The sequence below is a fragment of the Cuculus canorus genome, chromosome 10, assembly GCF_017976375.1.
Source record: "Cuculus canorus isolate bCucCan1 chromosome 10, bCucCan1.pri, whole genome shotgun sequence".
Classification (NCBI taxonomy): Eukaryota; Metazoa; Chordata; class Aves; order Cuculiformes; family Cuculidae; genus Cuculus; species Cuculus canorus.
The window spans coordinates 13,071,102-13,093,137 of record NC_071410.1 but is presented as its reverse complement, the minus strand read 5'-3'; the positions used below and the strand labels follow the sequence as shown (position 1 = coordinate 13,093,137).

The window sequence follows — 22,036 nt, the reverse complement described above, 5'->3', positions numbered from 1 at the left end:
GGATATTTTTTTCCATGCAACTCAAATTAAAAAAAACAACAATACTTTATGGTTATAATTGTGTCTTTTGTTTTTCTTTTTTCTTTTCTCTTTTTTTTCACTATTGCCCATTTAATCCTATGAATTTTTGCAGGAATTAAGATGATAATTCATTTAGCAACCTTACCTCCCTCAGATTTACACCAAAGCATTTATGTTAACAATAACCTCAATGAAATAGGTTGTTACCAGCAGTTACCCAGATTGTCACTTTGCATTGGGCTGTTAATGGGCTAAGAAACTGGTCTTTGATTGCAGTAATCGCTAATTCTTAATGAATTTATTGCAATAATTATCAAGACTCAATGGTTTAATTTGCTGACATGACTGTTAGTTAAAATATATTTAAAATCTCAGGAGAAACACAATAAAAGTGCAAGGAAAAAATACAAGCAGAACTCATGGTTTTGTGGCTTCAGGGTTTAATCTTGGTGTCTGAAAAGGCCAGTTATCAAGGAACAAGAAGGCTCCCCATCTGTGGTTTGGTTTTTTTTTTCTTAGCCTGGTTTCTTCTAGGGCAGAAAGCAAGCAAGCAGGCAACAAGAGGTCAGTGTGTGAAGAAGAGAGAATTTCCATCTATTCTCACATTTCAAGAAGCCCTTTTTATCCACTCCTTGTGGTATGCAGTGGTACCTCTGTCTTATGAGTGAGACAAAGCCATTGTCTCACTTGGCTTTCCTATGCCTCTACTCACCCTGAAACGCTGTATGGGTGTATCTGAACTTCCGCAGGGGGTTACCAAGGAAAGGTCATTCCGGCAATAGCTTGGACCATACGGCAGCAACTGAATGAAGCTGAAGTCACTGTCACAGACATAGAAGGCTACGACCGCCACGAACAAACCCCAGTGAATGCTGTTGTGACTACCCAAGGGATCAGCTAATGTACGTTGCCAAGTAGAGGTGCATCTTAACTAAAGGTCAGACAAAAGGGAATGGGAAATCTTGAAAAACAGTCTGACTCGGTCACCTTAGACAGACTTCTATCGTCCCTGTTAGATGGCAGGCATGTTTCACTGGTATGAGTATAGTTTGAAATTCAGACTCACAGTTTGCATCAGCAAATAATTCTCTGTGTTGTTACAAACTGCCAAATGTTGGCGAATAGTGCTCTGCCTGGACTGGGTCTGCCAATCAAGTGTTCAGATACAAATGGTATTCAGCAGCACATACAATTAATGCTTAAATTAAAATTGCCCTGGCATGCAAGTGAATACATAATAATCCTCTGCTCCAAAGTGAGGAGCTGATCTGACAAAAATGCAGCCTTAAGCAGTGTTTCAAGGTATTGCTATGAATTACTTGGACAAAACACGTAACATCTATCAGAAATAAGGAAAATATAGTGACAATAGTTTGAATAATTATATTTTAAGTGTCACCTTAGATTTAGGAAAACACATGAGTTCTGAAGTGTGTGAGGGAAGGAAAAAACAGAGAAATTACTATTCGCTTATGTAATAACTGCATAAAGCAAACCAGCTCTTCGGTTGTGTGAACGGCTTTTCAGTACACAACTGACCACTTGGAATTTCTATGCTCAAATTTTACATGTAGTCATAGAAACTTGTGGAAATTAGGCATATAATTGCTTATATCAGACATGTAACCCTTAAAAAATGAATTGTGCATCTTTGCTTGCTTTATTGAGCCACATATTTAGGGAGAGGTTATTAAAGAAATATATTCAAATGCCCAAACCATAGACAGGCAGACAGTGGGAGCTGCAAAAGCACAGGTGTGTCCTGTCTTTCACTGATTCCTCCAGACTTCCAAATAAATACCTCCAAATTTTAGCCTCAAGATCATAGTCTTTCCATCACAACATTCCTGTATCTTTAAAAAAGACCAGTGAAAGTCTCTGAATTGTGCCTTGGGGAACATGGCTTGTTGGCACAGTGATCGGGTTCTAATGGGAAAGACTGAGAGTTCCTCTTGAGTGAGAATATCCACCATGGGACAGAACACCTTCTGAGTGAATGAACATCATTGTCACACCTGTAGCTGAACCACTCTCATTTCTCAAAGTTCTTACCTAGAGACTTAGGAGCTCAGAAAGAGAATGTAGGACCTTTTGGGAATAAAGGAGCCAATGGCAAAGCCTGTCTTTCAACCTTTTACCACTTAAACGTTATTTTCCCTCATGCCCTTGAAGAGTGTAATTTCAGCTTCCACTTTCTTCTGCCTCCCCTAAAAACTCTACTTAACCCTCTGGAGAGCAGAACCACTCCTGACTGCTTAGAAACAATCTGAGGCTCTCCAGAAATCTGTTGTCACACGGTTCAGCCAGCTCCCTAGTCTTTTGGGAAATACACTGATCCATATTCAGTTGCATGTTTCTGGGAACTGAAGGCCTGAATTATCAAACAATATTATGTTTTTTTCAAGCAAACTCTGAAGACGCTAATAACAAATGCAGTGCAATCCAGGTCTAAGTCACTGCAGTGGAAAAGAAGTCAGAAAATTTTGTTTCAAAACTTGAGGCAGACAGGAGGAAAAGCTAGCATATGGAAATAACTATTGATGGACACAATTACATTTTAACAAAGGATACCAAAGGCTTGAAAGCTCCAAGGAATCAAATTAATGACCTGGAAAACAAGCTCAAATTAAGAAACATCAGGTTGGGGGTGGATGCTTAGAGTTTGCTGGTGACAAGAACAGAAAGATTTTTTTTAATGATTGTGAAGGTGTTGGGGGATGGATAATCCTTGATTCCCCCTGCAATATATCTCTGCTGATTGTTTTTCCAGCAAGGACAATTTGGCAACACCCATCATAATGTTTATTAAATGTGCAACATGTTACAGATCACATTGTAACTTTCAACTAATCTGCCTTTTCCAGACTCCAATTCTGATTTTCTCAGTGGTAAATGAGGGCTTAGTTCAAGGACTGAGGTTAGTCCACAATTACATCAGTCTAAATAAAATGATGCTCAACCTTCTTTATGGATTTTAAAATGTGTGAGCCGTTTCATAAATGATTTTTGAACTTTATCTAAATACTACTACAATAAATAAAGTAGTATTTATCTAAATACTACTACAGTTTTCAGAAGCACACTGTGGGTTTGATTCTTTGCCTGTCCTAATGTGAAGCAGAAAGAAGTGCCTCATCTCAAAATCATAAAAGCACAAAATTGATGACAGAAGGGAATTGGACTCTTTGGTTATTTATAGAATGTTAATCTTGTGATTATACTAATCAGAATCATTATTTACGTGGCGCCTGTTTGCTCAAGCATTATAGCCATCTCTCAAAGACACTCTGAAAGGCATAAATTATTTGATTATATGTCTGCTGAAATACAAAGCACGTATGCCTGAAACCTTTAGGATGGTCACCGTTGGCATTGCTGTATACAGAGTTAAAGAATAAGAGACGCTGAAGTAAACGGCAAAGTCACTATTTGGTTCAATAAAACTGAGAACTGTCTCTTATGAAAATGATTTAAAAAACAAACTCAAAAAAATCAAATCAAACCTACTTATAGTGCAATTCTCTGGCAACAGAGATTGAGGCTGATGGACTGCAAAGCTTCACCCCAGCCCAGCTTGGCTGGCAGCTAAACATGAGTGGCTGGCTTCTCAATTCCCTTTCAGCATCTGTCACCCCTCCACCCTGCCACTCCCTGACAGTGAAAGGGGAAAGGGAAATGAGAGAAAAAGACTTGTGGGTTGGAAACTAAAACTGAAGTTAGAGAACTGATTCTCCTTTAGCTCAAACCAGAACATGGGGGCAAGAAAGAACACTGAAAAGATGCAGTATAGGGGTAGAAGAGTACACCAGGATTGTGGTGGCACTCTGACTTCCTGTAATACATCAGGAAGATGAATGAACCTCATCAAAAACCATGTGGATTTTATTCCTAGTGGATAGTAACAGCAATGCTGGATCACTTATGCTTACGGGCTGTAGAGCCCATCTGGCTCTACAGCAAAGACATTTGTAGAACAGTACCACAAAATCCATCATTAATGTTACGTGAAATAAAAGAACTTACTCTTTAGTGCTGGTTAATCTGTGATTCGGTATCGGAGAGATACAAGGTGGGAGCAGGCATGAAGCTGAAGGGTCCTCCAAGCGCTGCTTCTTGCTTTCAACGAAGGTATCCAGGCTTTCCGGCTGCTTTAACAAAAAAAAAAGGTAGAGCTTGAAAGATCCAGCATCTATGCACAATTTCATTTGACATTAAGAGGAGCTCAGGAATCTCAGTGTATTTCCCTTACAGTAGCAGCAGTTAAAATCCTGGACTAAGAGAAGTGAAAGTGATATGAAATCAGGACTAAACATACTCCAAACACATGACATGAAGTTATATAACAAGTGACACAGCCAGATAATTAGGAAGCAAAACACCTCATGTGCTATAGTAATCTCCTGCAGTGCACTGGAATTTAATTAATAATTCAGACGCAATAACTTGATAGCACCAAATTGTACTCAAGTAAATAGCTTTTACTCATTGGCTTAATAGAAGTTGATGGGAAAACTTCCCTGAGTAAGTATTCCTCACAGGTCTAAAAGACTACAGGACTGAGCTGGGGTAGTCATTAACAGCAATAGCTGATTTAAAATTTGCTTTGAAAGATTCCTTGATGCATGACTTTTGTGCCTGAGCTAAAATGATACAGGCAAAGCTGATTACTGCTCTGTCACCGGAACCTTCATATCAGCCTTCAAGCCCACTAGTAGATGGCTAAAATAAATCTTTTAATAGCATGATTTGGACACCCAAATCAGGCTCTTCCTACCCTATTTTAACTGTTGATACACCCTCAAGTCATCCTAATTGGTTTGTTTCCCCTTGGGTAGCAGTGAACAATCATTGAGCAACAGAATATGTTGTTTCAGAGCATAGCTTATGTTTGTACAATCCCAGAGCGAGATTCCTCATTTTCTTACTTCCTGATTCAATGTCCTAGCTAATGAAATTACGACATTCTAACTCTTACATATCCATTTTTCTTTCATTTTTTTTTTTTTCTTTCAGTTTAGTTGCCAATACTATACTCTTGTTTTAGTCAAGTTACTACTACTGGTAGTAGTAACTACCAGTTTTTATACCACAAATTTTATAAATCATTGTGACTGTCTGTTCTAGTGGACAGAAATTCTTGAAATCCTGAATCTGTAGTAGTAACTACTACTGGTAGTAGTAACTGGTCCATCGTACCGATGATCCACTAAGTTACCTGGGCAAGAAGATTTTTTGTACAATTCATACACACTCTGGTGTACTTGGTGTACTTATAAACACAAATGAACATGGACATTTATACATCCCTTTCCTCTTTCTTCTTTTCTCCTTCCTTCTTACTTCTCTGACTTAAGTGTACAGCAAGATCATAAACTGAATAAAAACCTGCTGAGTTTACTTATGCGATTATTTCTACTTAATTCATCAGGGAAGGAGCCGGTGCAGTGACTCATGTAGGCAGGGGTGCAGACCTTGTGTCTGCCTGGCGTTGCCTGTCTTAGTCTCATATTAATTCTCTTGTACCACTGGACTGCTCAGATTCAGGATTTCAAGAATTTCTGTCCACTAGAACAGACAGTCACAATGATTTATAAAATTTGTGGTATAAAAAACCCCATGCTACGATGACTTCTCACAGACAGACCAGAGCGCAACTGTTTCGACTGGAAAAACTGACTACAAAAATTCATTTATGATATAAAACTTCAGTTTCTTTTCTGAAAACGCATTTAGTTTGAAGTGCACTGTCATATCGCACAGATAGGATACCCGTGGGCATAAACACATGATAAAACAATGCCTTAAGTCAAAACATTTGCTTTTTAGGTAGTCGTGTAGAGAAAACAGCTAGTTAAGCAAATGAATATTTCTATGAATCACATTAGTCTATAAAATAAAACAAAACAAATACTAAACGCACCAGCAGCATAAGCAAGCACCACCCCACTGACTTTAATGAAGCTTTCCCTGTTTAAGTCAGTGGTGAAAATGCCTTAATTCTGCAGACTGTAAAACCATGCCTTCCAAACAGAAATCACATTTTCTGAGTATAGCTGAACCCACAGTTACACAAACTCATCACTGGGAGTCCTGCAGGTTACAGAATGCTGGAAATTAATGGGTAAGCGGGCAAACACAGTGGAAAAAAATGCAAGAGTAATTTTTTAAAAATAGGCTGTTCATTGATTTTGTCACCTGGAGTTTGATTTTTACTAGTTTCTGATGTTAATTGGTAAGGCACTTCTAAATGTATGCCCTTTCTAAAACCAGTAAGTTTTAGTGCTATAACGCCTCCTTCCAGCCCTGCTGCAGGTACAGTCAGGAGTCACTGTCATTCTGACCTTGAGGATGCATAGAAATTCAGCATTTTCCTGCAAGTGATGAGAACAACTTACCTTGTGTTTCCTTTTTGATTTTGTGGGTGGTTTTTCAGCTGCTGGGGTCGGGGACTCTCGAGAGGGTCGCCTGTGTTTCACATTTGCTTCTCTTGGTTCACTTTTCACAGATGTGGTCTCAAAATGTTCTTGTCCAGGTATCCTGGAGAGTAAACTAAGGTCTATTTTCACCCAAAGAGATTTGAGTTCTTCGTATTCTCTCAGAGGGGACAGAAGTTCATTTTGTACGATTGGGATAGGAGAGAAGAGCTGCTCCTCCAAGTCATTGCTGGTCTGGTCACTGGACGTGTTGCTGCCATTGCTAGTTAGACTACTTACGCTGAGAATGTTACTGCCAGAGTCCTTCACTTTGATGCCATTGGCAGGCCCACCGCAAGCTGGCAATACTTTAGCCTGCAAGCTCTCCTCCTGGTCTGTATTTGAGTCAGAAGTAGATGAATCCGTTTCAATGAATTCCCGGGACTTAGGGACAATTTTGCTGGGGCCTCTGTACTTTTTCTTCTCTGAAGTAAGACCTGTGCTAGTTCGTGGTTCTTTCCTTGGAGCGGTCTTCCCAACTGCTGCTTTAGTTCGAACCTTTGGCTGCTCGGGGGGGTCTTGTGTGTCTTTTTCTTTGGGAGTGTTGCTGGTATTATTTGGTTTGGGCCAGTTATACTCTTCTACACTGGAAGTCCTTTCTACCTTTTTGGGTTGCTTTTTCCCAGTAGTCCTTTGTGAAGTTGGCTCATTATGAGCTGGTGACTTCTGCTTGGAGCTTTTTGCCTCTGGGGTTTTCTGGGCAACCCGTGGTTTGGCTTTCTCCCGGATGGGACTAAGGATTGCTCGGTCTTTGGAATCGGTCGGGGGCAGGCTGCTGTTGAGCTTCCCTTTGTTTGGCCCTTCGGCCTGCTGGTTGCTCTGGGGCTGGGAGCTGGTCTCGCTGTGAAGCTCATTTTGATTATTGATGATGGTCTTGTTGTGGGGGTTCACTTTATTTAGCCATTTATCCAGCTGCCATTTGTTTGTTGAGGGAGGTTCAGGCTGCAGTTTGAGGACAGACAAGGAACAAATCTCAGACACAAGCAATGCTTTTCCCTTTAAGTGAGAACGTTTTTACATACCCTTTTATTTCAGTCAACTTGTGGTGACTGCTAGTTTTATGGGAGTATTTATGGAGTATTTATGGTTAATTAGGTTTTCTTATCTGGTTTACAATGTGGCCCTGGAGAAATTTAATACAACTAAAAAGTTTAGCTGGTCCCTGAAGACGTAGTTTTGTCATGTTGCCTTTCCTTAGTCCCAGCTGAATACTGTGTCAATAAAATCTTCTCTAGCTACTGGCAAAAATCTAAGTATTTCTTTAAAGCAATTCAAATGTAGGCCAGAAGGATTCTTCCAAAACCTAGAATGGGTATGTGGGTCATACACATAAAACTGTAAAGGGAGAAAAGTCAACAGCATCAAACAGCACAGAACTCCAATATTTTCCTAACAGGGAGCAGAATTTCACTCCTGCCCGTGCTTCCTTGCTCTGTGCCCCCGCTGGCGAGGAGCAGAGAGCGTGGCTTTACCTCTGGCGTGGCACTGCGTGACTCCTCGTTGCACTCGCTGTCACTGGAGCTGCTCTCACTGTCAGAGTCGGACTCGGAGCTGCTCTCGGACTCGCTGGAGCTTCCGGAGCCACCACTGGAATGGGCTAAGCCGGTTGTGTGTGCCGCCGGCACTGGCAGGCTGCTGTGGGGAGAAGATCCTCTCGAATCAGTACACTGTTCATCTTTTTTAAAGTCTTGTCTTGGGGGGAGCCATACAGCAAACCCTCTTCATGCTGACTTTCCTCAACGTCAACTCCCTCTCCTGCCACCACAGAGCTACCAAAGGAGCCGGTTGGGTCTATGCTTCATGGGACACACTGATAATCACATTAATAACACTACCATCATCATCACCCTCAAATGAGAAACACTCAGTGTCACAAGTCTGCGTTTATTATCCCAATGATTGTGAAAACTAACAATCACGTTTAAATAATTCATTAATGGAATCATAGTTTCTTCATTTTTTGCCAGTTCATTTATAATTTATGACCAAAGGAAGGACATCAGGCAACTAATATTGGACAGGGCATTTTAAAAATTAATTTGAATGAATACTTCTACACTGCAGCGTACAAAAAAATACATATTTTTGACAAGTCTCCAGGGACTGCCCAAGAATTTTTTATTTATAGCTGTGTTTCTCTCATGTTTATGATAATGCAGTGAGAAAATGGCATTCACATTGAAAATAAGCTTCTCTGCGAAATCTATTTTTCTGCGTGTCCAACTGTCTTCTAAGATGTATTTATTAGCAGTGCACTGTGGGTCATTGTTTTTCTTCAGCTTTGTTTCTAAACAGAGAGGTTGGATGACCCCTGTTTTTAGTACTACAGAATTCTGTCAGTCTGGGTGTTTATAAACTCATTTTTAATTTCAACTTTTTTGTCAGCGAGATAACTGTATGGTTTTATGTCTCTTCAGCTGATCTATACTGAGATGTTTTGATGATTGATCTTAAATTTGTGAAGCTGACAAAGCAAAGTGTTTGAAAATTGACACCATTTGCTAGTACTCCTTTATAGATATTCAATACTTCACCTTAATATATCATATGCTGCGTGTCCCATATCGAGTGATACAGAGATGCCTAGAAGTCATAATACAGATTTTCCTTGATTTTTGCTCTTTGCTTTTCCACTTTCCTCTGAGAAGGATTCAAGTAAGCCAGGCACATGCCCTCCTTCTCTTTTCAAACTAAGACGCTACGCACATCAACACGCCCTCGAAAAAAAACACAGTACCCAAGAAACTGAAAGTGTGAAAAGCCTCTGCTCTGCTAGAGTCTTTAAAAGCATTGCCATTGGCTTCTGTGACAATAATAGATGGTCTTTTAATTTTCTTCTTATGCTAAGCTACTTTCTCTCTCCCTCCTTCTTGGTAAACCTATCCTTTACATGGCGGTTGATAACTGTCTCTTTGAGCATTGCAACGGCACCGCAGAGCCCATTGGCAAAAGAGCTTAGTGCTTCAGGGTGCATTAATGAAACAAAATTAGTCACTTGGGTAATTGTTACAGTTCCCTAACTTTGTTGCTCATTAAGTGAATACCGTTTTTCCCCTTCTTCTAGAGACTCTTCACCCAACTAATCAAGAAGCACTCCTTAAAAATCTTCAAATAACAGTAACATTTTCAAGTATAAGGTAAATCAAAAAAGCAGATGCTTTCAAAATATGGGCATTTCCAAAAGTATTATGGAAGACTATACATTGCTGAATTAAAAACTGGATCTTACACTTTGTATTGAATGTCATTGTTTTTGGAAATCGTTTGTACATTTGTTTTTCTTTCTTCATCCCTCCTTTTCACTGAGCTCAAGAAAGTGTACGGAAATACATTTTTCACTTCTTTTTTTATAGTAAACAAGGATATAGAACAGTGGAGTGAATAAGTTTTTTTGGGGGAGTAAGCCCTTCAATTTAATATCATGTCATTTGGTCTTATATTTTCTATTTGCAAAACACTAGAAGTAGATTAAAGTCAAGATTTCCTGCTTCATTACAATTGTTTCCAAGAAGAAAGAATACAAACCACTTCACTTGTATGTGAAGATGGGAGATGTTTAGCCCTCTGCAGGAAGCCCAAGAGTGCAGGGCCAGGCATCGCCTGCCCGGCATGTGCAGAGGTTGGAGAGAACAGTGGGGCCCATGGATGCACTGAGTTGGTGGGGCATCAGCCATGTCCCCTGTGGCCCAGCGGCTGCAGGGAATTAATGCACCTTTGTCGCAGGGCATATAAACGTGCACTAGCTTCTTGCAGTGACAAGGCTCCCTGCCTGGCGTGATTTACGTCAAGGCAACTCCCACACAGAAGGATGTGTGTGGGGCTACTCACACATCTGTGCAGATCTGCCTAAGAAAATGCTCTGCTTGGCAAGTTTGCTCTCATTAAGATAACTGATTTAAAGAATATCACCTCTTATAATAGATTAAAGAAGTAAAAGCCAGTATTCCAGCAGCTAAGGCCAGACCTTTTCAGCCTTTAAACACAACCTATGTCTATTAGCACTCTGGAAGAGAACTGACACTGTAGCTGGGTATATGCTTACACAAAACAACTGGAGTTGTACTGTAGCAGACTGCAACTGTCTGATAAAGAACTCAAAGGGGAAGAATAAAACCATGGAAATAGATGGCAGCTCCAACCTGGCCTTATTTTCTTTCTCTCTGCACACTAGCCTCAGAAAAAGTTATCATATGCCAAACATTACTGAATAACACAGCTCAGCAAGCTTGCAGGAACCAGACAGACTCAAAATAATGTTTTTCATACAAAACACAATGAGGTCATATTTGTCTTTCATCTGGGATAATAAAATTATGCCTTGGCCACATTGGGAGGTTTCATGCTGAAGACATCATTGCTGATCTTCGTTTTTAAAGTATAAGCATTCACTTCTCATCATGTAGTCTGTCGAGAGTAACTCTGTCTATATGCATTGCAAAACAATCGGGTAAGACCCAAGATGCTTTTCCTAGCATCTCACTGTACTAAAGATTGAGAGATCTTGCACATCACCACATGCACAATCAACCTCTAACAATGCTGTTCAGCAGAACAGAAGAAAATATACAGACTTTTCCACATACAAGTTCACAGAAAAAAAAAAATATTTGCTTCTAATAAAATGAGTTGTCTTCTGGATTCTTTTCCTTAAATAAAATGAACCTTATAGTTTAAAAGAACAGGTTGATTTGCATTCTTCCTGAATCCGACCTTCAGCTTTAAAGTGACATCACGTTTTAAAAGATGCTGGGATAGATTCTGAAAATGTGCATTCAAGCAGCTGTTAAAAAAAAAATTTGGCTTCTTCACATAAGTATCAACTACATGAACTGGGGGCTGCCTCTCAAAGAGACTTTCAATGCAAGCTTTGTTGTGTTGCTAAGATCCAGGCAAGAATGCTAGCCCGGACAAGGTTTAAAATGGATTTAAAGCATTTTATCATCAGACACAAGTCCTCAAAGTGACTAAAGGCGGGCAGGAAGCACTGGTATTTGAAAGTCTTGAATTTTCATTTCCCAGCAGGAGATGAGCACTCATATTGTTCCTTGGTGTTTGGGTGGACAATGTTTTTATTTAATTTGAACTGAAAAAAAGTTAATAAAAACAATGCTGCACAACGGAACACGGTATTATTTGGGTACATAACACTTAGAAGAACGCCAGTTCATTATTATCACTTGAGATTGGAGGCCTCTACTGAGACCAGCGACCTGCTGTGCTGGGATCTGTGTAAATACATGATGAGACACAGTCCTTGGGCCAAAGAGCTTGCAATCCAAACACTCAAAGCAAACATCAGAGGTATTGCAATCGTCCTCGTACTCAGTGTAAGCCTAATTCTGTAAGGGCGAGGTGTCTCTGCAGTTAATGGAAACATCAGTTTCGTATCGCTTTTCTATTTGTTCTCCCAATTTTCCAAGCCCTGTGCTCAGCACTTGAGGCAAATCCTTCAGGGCAGTCAGACATGCTCTTCCCTTACCCAGAGCCCTGACCACGGATGTGCCATCTAGACACCCTTACTATAGATGGGAGGAGAACAGACCTCCCTCTATTTGCAAAGACCATCATGATCATGTCTCTAGCTGCCTGCAGAGTGACAAGTTGGTGTCCTCCCTCCCACCAAACAATGAAGCAGACAGAAGAGACCTGGACATCTGGAAGCAATTTGGAAGGAAGCTTTTCTGCGGCACTTTCACCTATCTCCCCTCTTCTGCTTTTGCAGCACATGGCACTTCCTTTGTCCCTTGGCAACATGACTGTGCACAGCATGGGTGCAAAATAGGAGACGAAAATGTCTTGAGGGAGCGGACAGACACCAGTATCGCCAGTGGTTTTCAGCATTTATTGAGCTCAAGCTGAACTACAAAGCAGCTGAGACTTGCAGGTGCATGGCATCTGTCAAGAGCAGGCACTGGCGCTGGCTGCTGAGGGCTCCCGGTGAGGAACTGCATCAAGCTCATCCCACACCAGCAATCCTTCTTTCGCTGTAATTCATTGGGACGGGTGATCTGCCTAAATTTAAATGTCTCTCTGCAGCCTGTCTGTTTTTTTAACTCACAGGTTACTTTTCCAAAGCCAATTAAAGCAGACGTGGTACTACTATGTGTCTGGATTGTTACGTTGCCTAGAGAACATAAGGCCCAACATGTGGCTTACACTCTTTTTGTTGTTGTTGTCATCTAGACTATTATTATATTTTCAACACATCATTTACTCTGCAGTTGCAATAAATTGTTTTCAAGATTAAACCTGCTAGTTACAACAAAGATAATAGAAAATACTAAAACTCATTAATCTCTAATAAGAAAAACAAGAAACTATTTACCCTGTAAATACATATATTAAAAAAAAAATGTAGAATTCAGATTGCTGCAGTAAAACTCATCGAGCAACAAAAATTCCTAACAAGTCCTTAGCTGTCTCCATGAACTTCTCACCAATTAGATGTAGTCATGTTAATTGATGTGGAGAGAATTTGGCAAATAGATGGTGCCCTCCAACAATAGGTTTATTCATTCCAACCCTTCCTTTTTACAGTAACGATGAATTGGCCACTTGTTCCATTGGTCTACCCAGAAATCAAAATGTAAACTTTGAGAAAGCAGAGCCCTGCTGGGCAGTGGGAAACTGTAGATGGGAACTGACCAGTGAGTCAACAGTACATCAATGCAGGCAATCAATGTACTTCCACAAGAAGCAGCACTCTACAAAGGTTGCTTTACTGCACAGGCCTATTTTGAGGGAAAATTCAACCAATGTAATCTGTAAAGGGGAAAGTCAGTGCAGGGAAAGTGACTACAGACTTGAGAGTGGTTGATCTTCCTGTTGAGGCATTGGATTGGGATTTGGATGAAATTTGCTTTGTGTCTGAATAGAAAATATGTCTGCGCATCAGATCCTGCTGAGTAAAAGAGAGACTCTGTTGCCTATCCTTAATCTAGCTTGTCTATTTAAAATACAGATTCTTCAGAACAAAGACTTTGATTCCACAGGGCACTGAAAAGTGGGCATCTAGCTCTAAGACCTTCATGCACATCAACCATAATATAGCATCTCCCAGAGTAGATGGCAATACTTACTCTTTTGGGGAAAACTGTTCTCCCCCTGATTACACTCCGTTCTGAGAAGAAATGGGAACAAACCAGCTTCAGCATTTCAGAAGCTAGCTTGATCACTCCTCCACAGACTATTTCTACAGAAAATCTGTGAACCTAAGGGGCATTACCAGGAGTTCCTGGGCTCACTGAATTCTCTGTAAAAGCTCAAAAAAAGGCTGCTTCATTATTCTAGCAGGTAATAAAAAAAGCAGCACCTAGCAGATTAATATTTAGCGTCAGAATTGAATACCATAACTGTTCAATAATGAAGTTTTATTTCTCTTCTATTCTTACGCCATTATCAGAAAGTAATACTCTTTTCTAATTTGAAAGGGAGCTGCCCTTTTTTTACAATGAATTGTCCATATCTCTATCTTCAAACTTATACATGATTGCCACTAGATTGCTTTTTAAAGAAAAGGGTTGCTCTGAATGATTTGTTCACTGCCTTTCCGTTGGTTAGTATTAAATTATTTATCATCGGGCTGGTAGGATTCAAATCTAAACTTTCAAAGATTGGGTTGACATAGGAACTGAAAACCTGCGTCAAGCCACTATAAAATATTAATTGGCAGCCAGGTCAATGAAATGAAATGAAATAAGGTGTGGAAATTGTTACTTCAGCTAATGTTAGCACACATAGTAAGACATCACTTATGATGGCTCTCTCATGTCAAAACACATTGAAAGGGAAAACCTCTCTAATACGTTATTTGGTATGTGGCAGCTGATCTGCCTATATCAATCCTGAAGACTGTAATGCAAATAGAAGTTCTGATTTATTTTGAGCGGGAGGGTAATTTACAAAATGTTGTGTGTAAGAAGCCACATTCTCATTTTACAGTGTTCAAAAGTAACTGTTTTAATCAAAGAGTGTTTATAACAGGGTTGATAGAGTTACTGAAACAGATTTTTTTCATATACCTATAACCCTTTTATACTTCCAGCTTTAAAGACTATAAAAAGGGATAGTAAAGATGAAAGAAATAAAAGGAATGACATAGCTAACTCCTATGAGCCACAGTCTATGTCAAAGCAGAACTAAAGTGATTGACAGCTTGCATTAGTAATGAATAGAGTGAGGAAAAGCTGCCAGGAATCCATAACAAGGTCAAAGCCTTCCAATAAAGAATTACATTAGCCACAAATCCTAGGTGGAACTGTGTATATACATTTGCAATATGACTTTAACCATGGTGCTGTTTCTGCTGTCCAATTCTGACACTTCTCTGGATTTTATTCCCAGTCTACAGTTTACTCTGACTCTTCATCACACCTGTGATAATGAACAGGTGCAACATACCAAACTGCCTGTGAAATGATAAAACCCAAACAAACAGAAGAGGAGGAATTTCAATGGCACATCCCTAACGGTGCACATAAAAAACTTTCTGAACTATTGGTATGGTAATCTCTCTCCATCCAATTTCACAGCATTCTTACACACACTCGACACAGAAGAGAAGGGGATTTTGCATATTAAAGGCAGTACTGTATCTATGATTTGTGCATGCATCACCCTGCTCACCTCAGAGTTTGGAAACAATTTTGTGAGCACAGTATTATTCAGGGAATGCAATATATGTAGACTTTTTGATGTACAATATTTTAGTGAATGGATTCAAGTGTCAGACAGCATTATTTGTACTATGCCCTGATGTGCTACTGTTCATTTGGCATCTGGAAGAACAAGAGTACTATCTCTTACTGTGAGACTCCAAAGGGCCTCATTTGATGTAAGTGGAACCATTTTATTATATCAATATTGCCCCACTGAATCAAGCTAGATATGAGTATTGATACATAGAAACTTATTTATTTTCCACAAAGGAATCATAGAATACTGTGTGGTTCAGCACACTTTGTGACTCTTCAATAAAAGTTTAGAAGTATGTATTCATTCCTCTACTAAGTTAGCATCAAATGTATTTTAATAACTCGCTTACTTGCAATTTGATTTTACTTATTTCAGCAGGAAGTCCAAGTGTGGTCATGATAAAAAATGTCCAAAGTGAATCCCTAAAAGTAGAGTGTTGGCTTTTTTCACATTTGTGCATGGCAGAAACTTGGACACATAACATTGTAAATGAAATATCCTGCTCGTTCTAACTCAGTTCTACTTCAATTCTAACTGAAAACAGAATCCAGCTTACAGTGGGAAGAAGACTGGGAGCTACAGGACCAAAACACACTGATGCAGATGGATCCACATGACACCTCCAAATCCTCAACATTTCCAGTCCCATCTGCTATCTGTGGAAAGCTAATTTTACTATCCAGAGCAACCAAACAGCCACAAAACATGAGAGAGTAGGATTTTTTTTATTTTAATTTCCTCGTATAGGACAACACCTCCGAGCTTGAAAAGGTGCCAAAAGGCATATCCTGATTTTCCAGAACTTTACAGCACACAGGCAGTCATTCACACCTGAGCGCTATACGCAAGTGGCAAGTCAACTCAGGAAACCATCTGAGGATTTACGCTCCAGGGGAATCCCCTGGGAGCTGATCAAGCAATATAACCACTTCCAGACCACAGCAAAGAGGATGAACTGGGAACATGAGTCTCTGCAAGCCAGAGAAGGGGAAACAGTCTGTTGTAGTCTGTTAAAGCCACCCTGTTTAGAAAAGGGCTCAGACTGCTCCAAATGTGGCTCCTCTCAGGAGCATGAAACAAGCCATACAAAAAGGGCAGAGATAAAAATTGAGTACAATCAGAATAAATTGGGTAATGTTTTACAAAACGAGTTTTGCCTGCTCACAAACTGGTAGCAATCTCCATGCGTTATACAGTGTACAAAGCATGAAAGAGCAGGATTTGGTGCTGGAGGCATGGTGCTGCTCACAGGCACGTACTCAAATGATGAAGGCACAAATCATCCACCTCTATGGAGAGGATTACTGCACCTTTGTAAAGAAAGACAGCTCTGTGGTTATCACACCAGTCTGACACTTCAGAAAACTGGTTCAGTTCCTGTGTCTCACTGGGATTTCATGAGAAAAACAATTCAATTCCTGGCACTTCTTCCCTGTTTTAATACAGATGGTATTGTGAGACTCCAAGAATATTTACGTCCAGTAGATTTAAGTTGCAGGGTAACAGGGGCCACAGAAGTACGCAGCTACTAATGAAAATCACAAACAGACACTTAGTTTCACTGCTACTGCCATAATAGTAAAAAGGAATCATCATTATGAATAATGGACAATTACTCTGAAATAGTTTTTAGAGATGTATTCCTAAAGGCACGTGATGAATGTATGGCACACCACCAGAACCATTCATGGATATAAAGATGTAGTTCAGCACACGACTTGTTTTGTGAACAAGGAGAAACTTATTTAGCAAAATATTAACAAAGCCAAATGCTGAAACATAGGTGTTTTCCTTAAAATTTATTTTAAAATCAGGTTAAAAACTCCATTTGGAGAGAAAATCTAAATCTTTCCTATAATTCTGTTTAATGTGAGCTCCTTTTAATGCTGTTGATTTTTGCCAGTTACATAACACCCTGCTTTATAGATTACAAAAAGGTATTAAATCGATTTAGGATTAGATATCACCTTGAAGAATCTTCTGTTAAGAACAGAGCTGAACCTTTAGGCAGCATCCACCCTTAATTATGACATACGTAGGTATTAATGAAAAAAAGATGCTTCTTTGAGTGATAAATGGACCTGAAGATACTTCACAACACTCACTATAAATCACAAAAGGCCATTAATAAACAGTCAGAAAAAATGACAGTTACTACAAGTATCTGCTCTCATTCTTTGCCTAATACTATCAGTGTCATGTTTAAACCTGACATCTTAAATCTTCAACATGAAAACCCTCTAAGTCAAAAGGCTCAGCTATTTTAAACAGAATTTTGTATGCTTATTATTTTGAATGACAGCAAAAGGAAACAGAGAATCTTTAATTCTTTAACCTTATCTCGTTGCAAACCTTGCCTTTCAGCCTTTTTTCATCAGCCTCAAAATAAAGGGAAGATCCTATTAGCTTCCACACTTACTTGCTGGGATCTTGTGGGCAAACAGTGTTGCCATTTCTTCCAGCGGGAGCCGGTGGTGCTCAGCACCTTCAGGATGGAGCTCTGTGGCAGTCAAATCAGAACACGAGGACAAGTTTGGAGCCAGCTTTGATTTAAACAGCAAAGACTAACTGGAATTGCCAGAAGTAACAGTTGCAACACTGTATGCCTTCCTGAACTGTTACTACTGTCACAGAGTGACTATCCTGCTTTATTAACCTATGCAGAGAGAAAGAGGGATGCCTGGCAGAGGCAGTTAAAATTGTATTCCCCAAGAGTGGGTCAGGAAAAGAGAAGTTGAGTGACCATAATCCTGACTATTAGGTGGATTTTGTCAATGGGGTGCTGAAAAAAAAACCAACATTTTGTCTATTTTTTCAATATGGACAAAATAATTTAGACCCTTAGGATTAGTTAATTTATTTCTTCTTAAAAACAATACGGCTAAAAAGCTTTCATTCTGAACACTTATGCTCCAGAGTTACAAGAAATGAATTTTTCAACACTACCATCATCTATTTTTCCTGAGACTGATGAAGGGTTATTGTATCAGCAATGATTTGTTGAAGGTCTGCTGACAAGCAAAGGTCAGGAAGACCCAAACTCCTCATGGATACAGAGGTACATAGGCAAAGTTCAATCTCCCCGGAACATTTTATTGTTTTCAACTTGATAATCACTCCTTTAGTGAAGTGCCAATGTGCTCCTTACACATCTGCTCAGACAGTCTCAATCTCCTAATGCTCCAGTGTGGCACATTATACGAGACCTGAAGCTCTCTTGCTCATTAATGACAAAAATCAGTAGTGAGATGTCATTCAACTAGAAGGGAAGTTGAGAAGTATTGACTTATTTTCTGCATTAGAATTAACACACTCCACCCTGCTCAAATTATACCTGCAGTATTTGGGATATCATGGACAATAAATCTAGATTAACACAGGACAGAGCTCAAAAGTCAGCCCCTAGAGTAGAAAGGAGCCACTACCACCACTGCTTGCATCCCCTGCAAATATGCAGAGAGACAGAGACACTGTGGCCTGGACTGAAAAGGCTCATTCTGAACTTCAGATCAGTACTAAGCCGATAACTAATAACAGATCTCAGCTCTCTCTCTCTCTCCTTTTTTTATTTCAAAGTAAAACCTACAAGGCCAATCTGTAAATTCAAATGATGCCTTCAAAACCCTGGAACTCAGGAACGATCCAGCATCTATTCAAGGTTCTGTTTCCTCCTTTGCTTCTTAAATGAAACAACATCCCTAAATGTTCTTATAAGTGAGTTGTGCAGAGGCTGATGAGATAAAACACAGTGTGGCAGCATGTTCCTCCCACCACACTCAAGACAGGCTGGATTCCTGCACCAACAGACTGTCAATGGGAGTTTGACACGGGCAGAGTTTTGAAGCTGAAAGCTGTACTTGCTAGTTTTGAAGTGGAGAGGCTGTTATTTTTGAATCTGAATTCATAAAACATCACTTATCATCTAGATTACAGATGGACTCAGGATCCCACACTTGGCTCCAGAGTCTGGATAACTCACACTGCATATCTGGGGTTTGGGTTCAAGCCCATCTTGAATATAAATTTAGAATGGAAGAAATACATGCAAATACCAGGCATATTATAAGACACTGCCAGCTGTTTTCTTCCACTTACAAGGCCGCTTCTGAGAAAGCAGTGTGTTTTTTTAAGTATACGGAGGAATATGGGAGTGATGACAAGCTGGTATCCCTGAGTTCAGTGTGAACCTGACCTCATTCTCAAGTTTAGGGTGTCTCTTGTTCTTGACACATGCCTTCCAAGGCCTCTCGGGCTACATTCTTTATTAAGTTTGTTGAGAAATGGAACAGTGTGCTCAAAACCTTTTTTTGGACGTCTCCTTGAAAAATATCTGTGTTCTATCTGTGCTTAAATGACAGCCTGCTGCTTGTTTTCCAGGAAAATCCATGCAAAAACTCCGGATAACATTTCACTCACAGGCTGGTATACACAGAGCTGGCCTTGTGGGTCATGTTCCCAACTGAGTAATGGACTCACTATATTATCCCTGGCAAGTCTCGCAGGTTGGAATTTTCAAACAAAAGCAAACAAAATCAACTTTTGTTTTGTGATTTGATTATTTTTTAATGCTACAGCTTATTCATTTTGGTTTATTAATTTGTTGGTCCAATGGTTTTATGTGCTTCAATTCAAAATAGGTCTCTCTCTAGTATCATGTTTTATATAGATATGGGAAATGAAATGTAAGTCTGATACAATTACGGTTGTATGCCATGCAAGACAGTACTGTAAACACGGCAACAGCCTGAAAAGCTGCTTAGCAAAATGATCTTAATATACAAGGCAGTGTGAAAATGTAAAAAGAATCTATAATGACAACAAAGATTAGCCATTTGCTCTCTAACCTTATTTACAGAAGCAATCAGAGGTATTCAGGTCGAGTTAATGACCCTGTCTCCAATTAATTCAATTGTCTACAAACAGCACTGATGCAGTGGTTGTCTCAGAGTCTGCCACGTAGTCTCTGAGGGAACACATAAGACTCCATTAAAAGTGACAATAATAATGCATTTATTACTGAAACTCTATTGTATTATAAATAAATTCCTGATGTTAAATTATGCTCCACGCTTTAACAGAAATTCAATTACTGAAATAATAAAAAAGACGGTGTATTTGCCAAGTACTTGGACTATAATTTGGCTGCCTGGTTACCAGCAGTTGGCTGTTTTGCAATTTCTTGTTCATAGAGTATTTCTTTTGAATAAACGCCAGACTTTTTCATACAAATTTCATGAACAAGTTGCAAAATGAATTTTTGAGCTTTTGAATCCAATTATGAAAGACATAACTAAATCTATTATTGAAAAAATATTCTTGAAAGCCCTTCTTGCTGTTGTTTGGCTCTGTGTAGTAATTGAGGTAAGCACAGGTGCTGTTCATTATGGACCATTGTGCACCATCTGAATTCTGGGAACTGAGGAATTCAGACGGTTTCAACTCTGTTTGTGTGAATAACAAACAGGCATGATTCGGAGGTTGTTTGTACAAGCATGCACATTGCTCTTTTGGGACTCCTAAGACACCTGCTTACCCTTTTGAAGCCAAAACAGTATCATTTATGTTCTGGCTATTCTTCCTACAATGGTTTTGCAGAAGCAACATATTTCCCCACCCCTCTTCCCTCAGGCTGCTATCAATGGCGGAAGTAGGAACAAAAGAAAACAAGGACATAACACTTAGCTAGTTGGGGACAAGAAGCCTTAGAGAAGCTCTTTTTGGCTTGATGAGAATTCAGGCAAGGACACCCTCGTGAGAAAAGAAGGAACTCCTTCTCATACTTAGCATCATTCCCCCTTCTCAACAGTTTCCTGTGGTAGGTTGTTAAGCACAACATGTAATTTAATTTTTTTCTCCTCGCACCAATCTGTCTTCTCTGTTTGGGGCTTGGTCATGTATTTATCGTGTTAATGCCTCACCCATTGTCTTCAGATGTTTTACACGGAGAGATGCATGCACCTTGCATCCTGCTATGTGAGTGCAAATGAAAAACTGCTGACAGTTTTCTTATTGGATCCCATAGGTGCTTGCAGCCATATGGCACTGTGTATGTGGGTCCTGGCTCTTCAGGGATGACAGACTCTCACCTCCACATCTTTCAAAACGTGCTGTTTGGACTATATATTTCTGCTGACAGTGATTATTTACTTTGCACTTTTATTTGTTGATATATTGCTTGTACTTATCAGCAGAGATATTATCAAAACATCTGGGGATGGAGCCTGTAAGTGGAGAGCAGCAGCCCAGCAGCACAAAGGAAGAAAACACGGAAGGAAAGTTCTTGCAGTCCCGCTGTTAAACCGAAAGGTACTTTTTCTTTTTTTTAGGACACTTGATTGCAGTGCAACTAAAACTACCACAACTGAAGTACTTCTGGGAATATATCGAGCTGATGGGAGACCCTATCATTCAACACTCTGCAGAAGTCAGCAGGCATAAGAACTCCTTGAGCAGGTAAAAGACTCAGATATAACTCAACATCCGCAATACGATTTTTCAAAACTTGCAGCAACCAAAGTTAGATGACTTATACATTGAATAGTAATAACCACTGTCAAGAGCCATGTGTAATTACAACAGCAACCCTTAGTGCTACCTGAAAGTCAGGTTAAGACTCACGAAGAGGAAATAATCGCATGCAACAAACCCATAACTAAAGAAAGGCAACCACTTTGCTGAACATCTGGAAAAACAGGCCTATGAGAAAGAAGGCGTGGGATTTCAGTGGGCAGCAGGGCTGAGGGCTTTACTACATTAGAAACTGTCTGGCAACACTGGAGAGGACCATACTTAGACAAGATAAGCCTACAGACTTCAAAAGGGGGTTGTAGCTGGCAGTGATGGACAAA

The 22,036-nt window shown here is 39.8% G+C and overlaps 1 protein-coding gene across 2 annotated transcripts in view; it reads right to left on the bottom strand.

Annotated features, from left to right (window-relative positions):
* AFF2 (ALF transcription elongation factor 2) overlaps positions 1 to 22,036 on the bottom strand; it is a 333,777-nt gene that overhangs the window by 30,612 nt on the left and 281,129 nt on the right. The window contains exons 10-12 of one of the 2 annotated variants that reach the window (XM_054075616.1): positions 7,967 to 8,129; positions 6,417 to 7,436; positions 4,045 to 4,169 (exon numbers count right to left, since the gene is read on the bottom strand). In XM_054075616.1, the coding sequence (XP_053931591.1) occupies positions 4,045 to 4,169; positions 6,417 to 7,436; positions 7,967 to 8,129 (1,308 nt within the window). The remainder of the gene's footprint in view (positions 1 to 4,044; positions 4,170 to 6,416; positions 7,437 to 7,966; positions 8,130 to 22,036) is intronic. The other variant, XM_054075617.1, reaches the window with a different exon arrangement.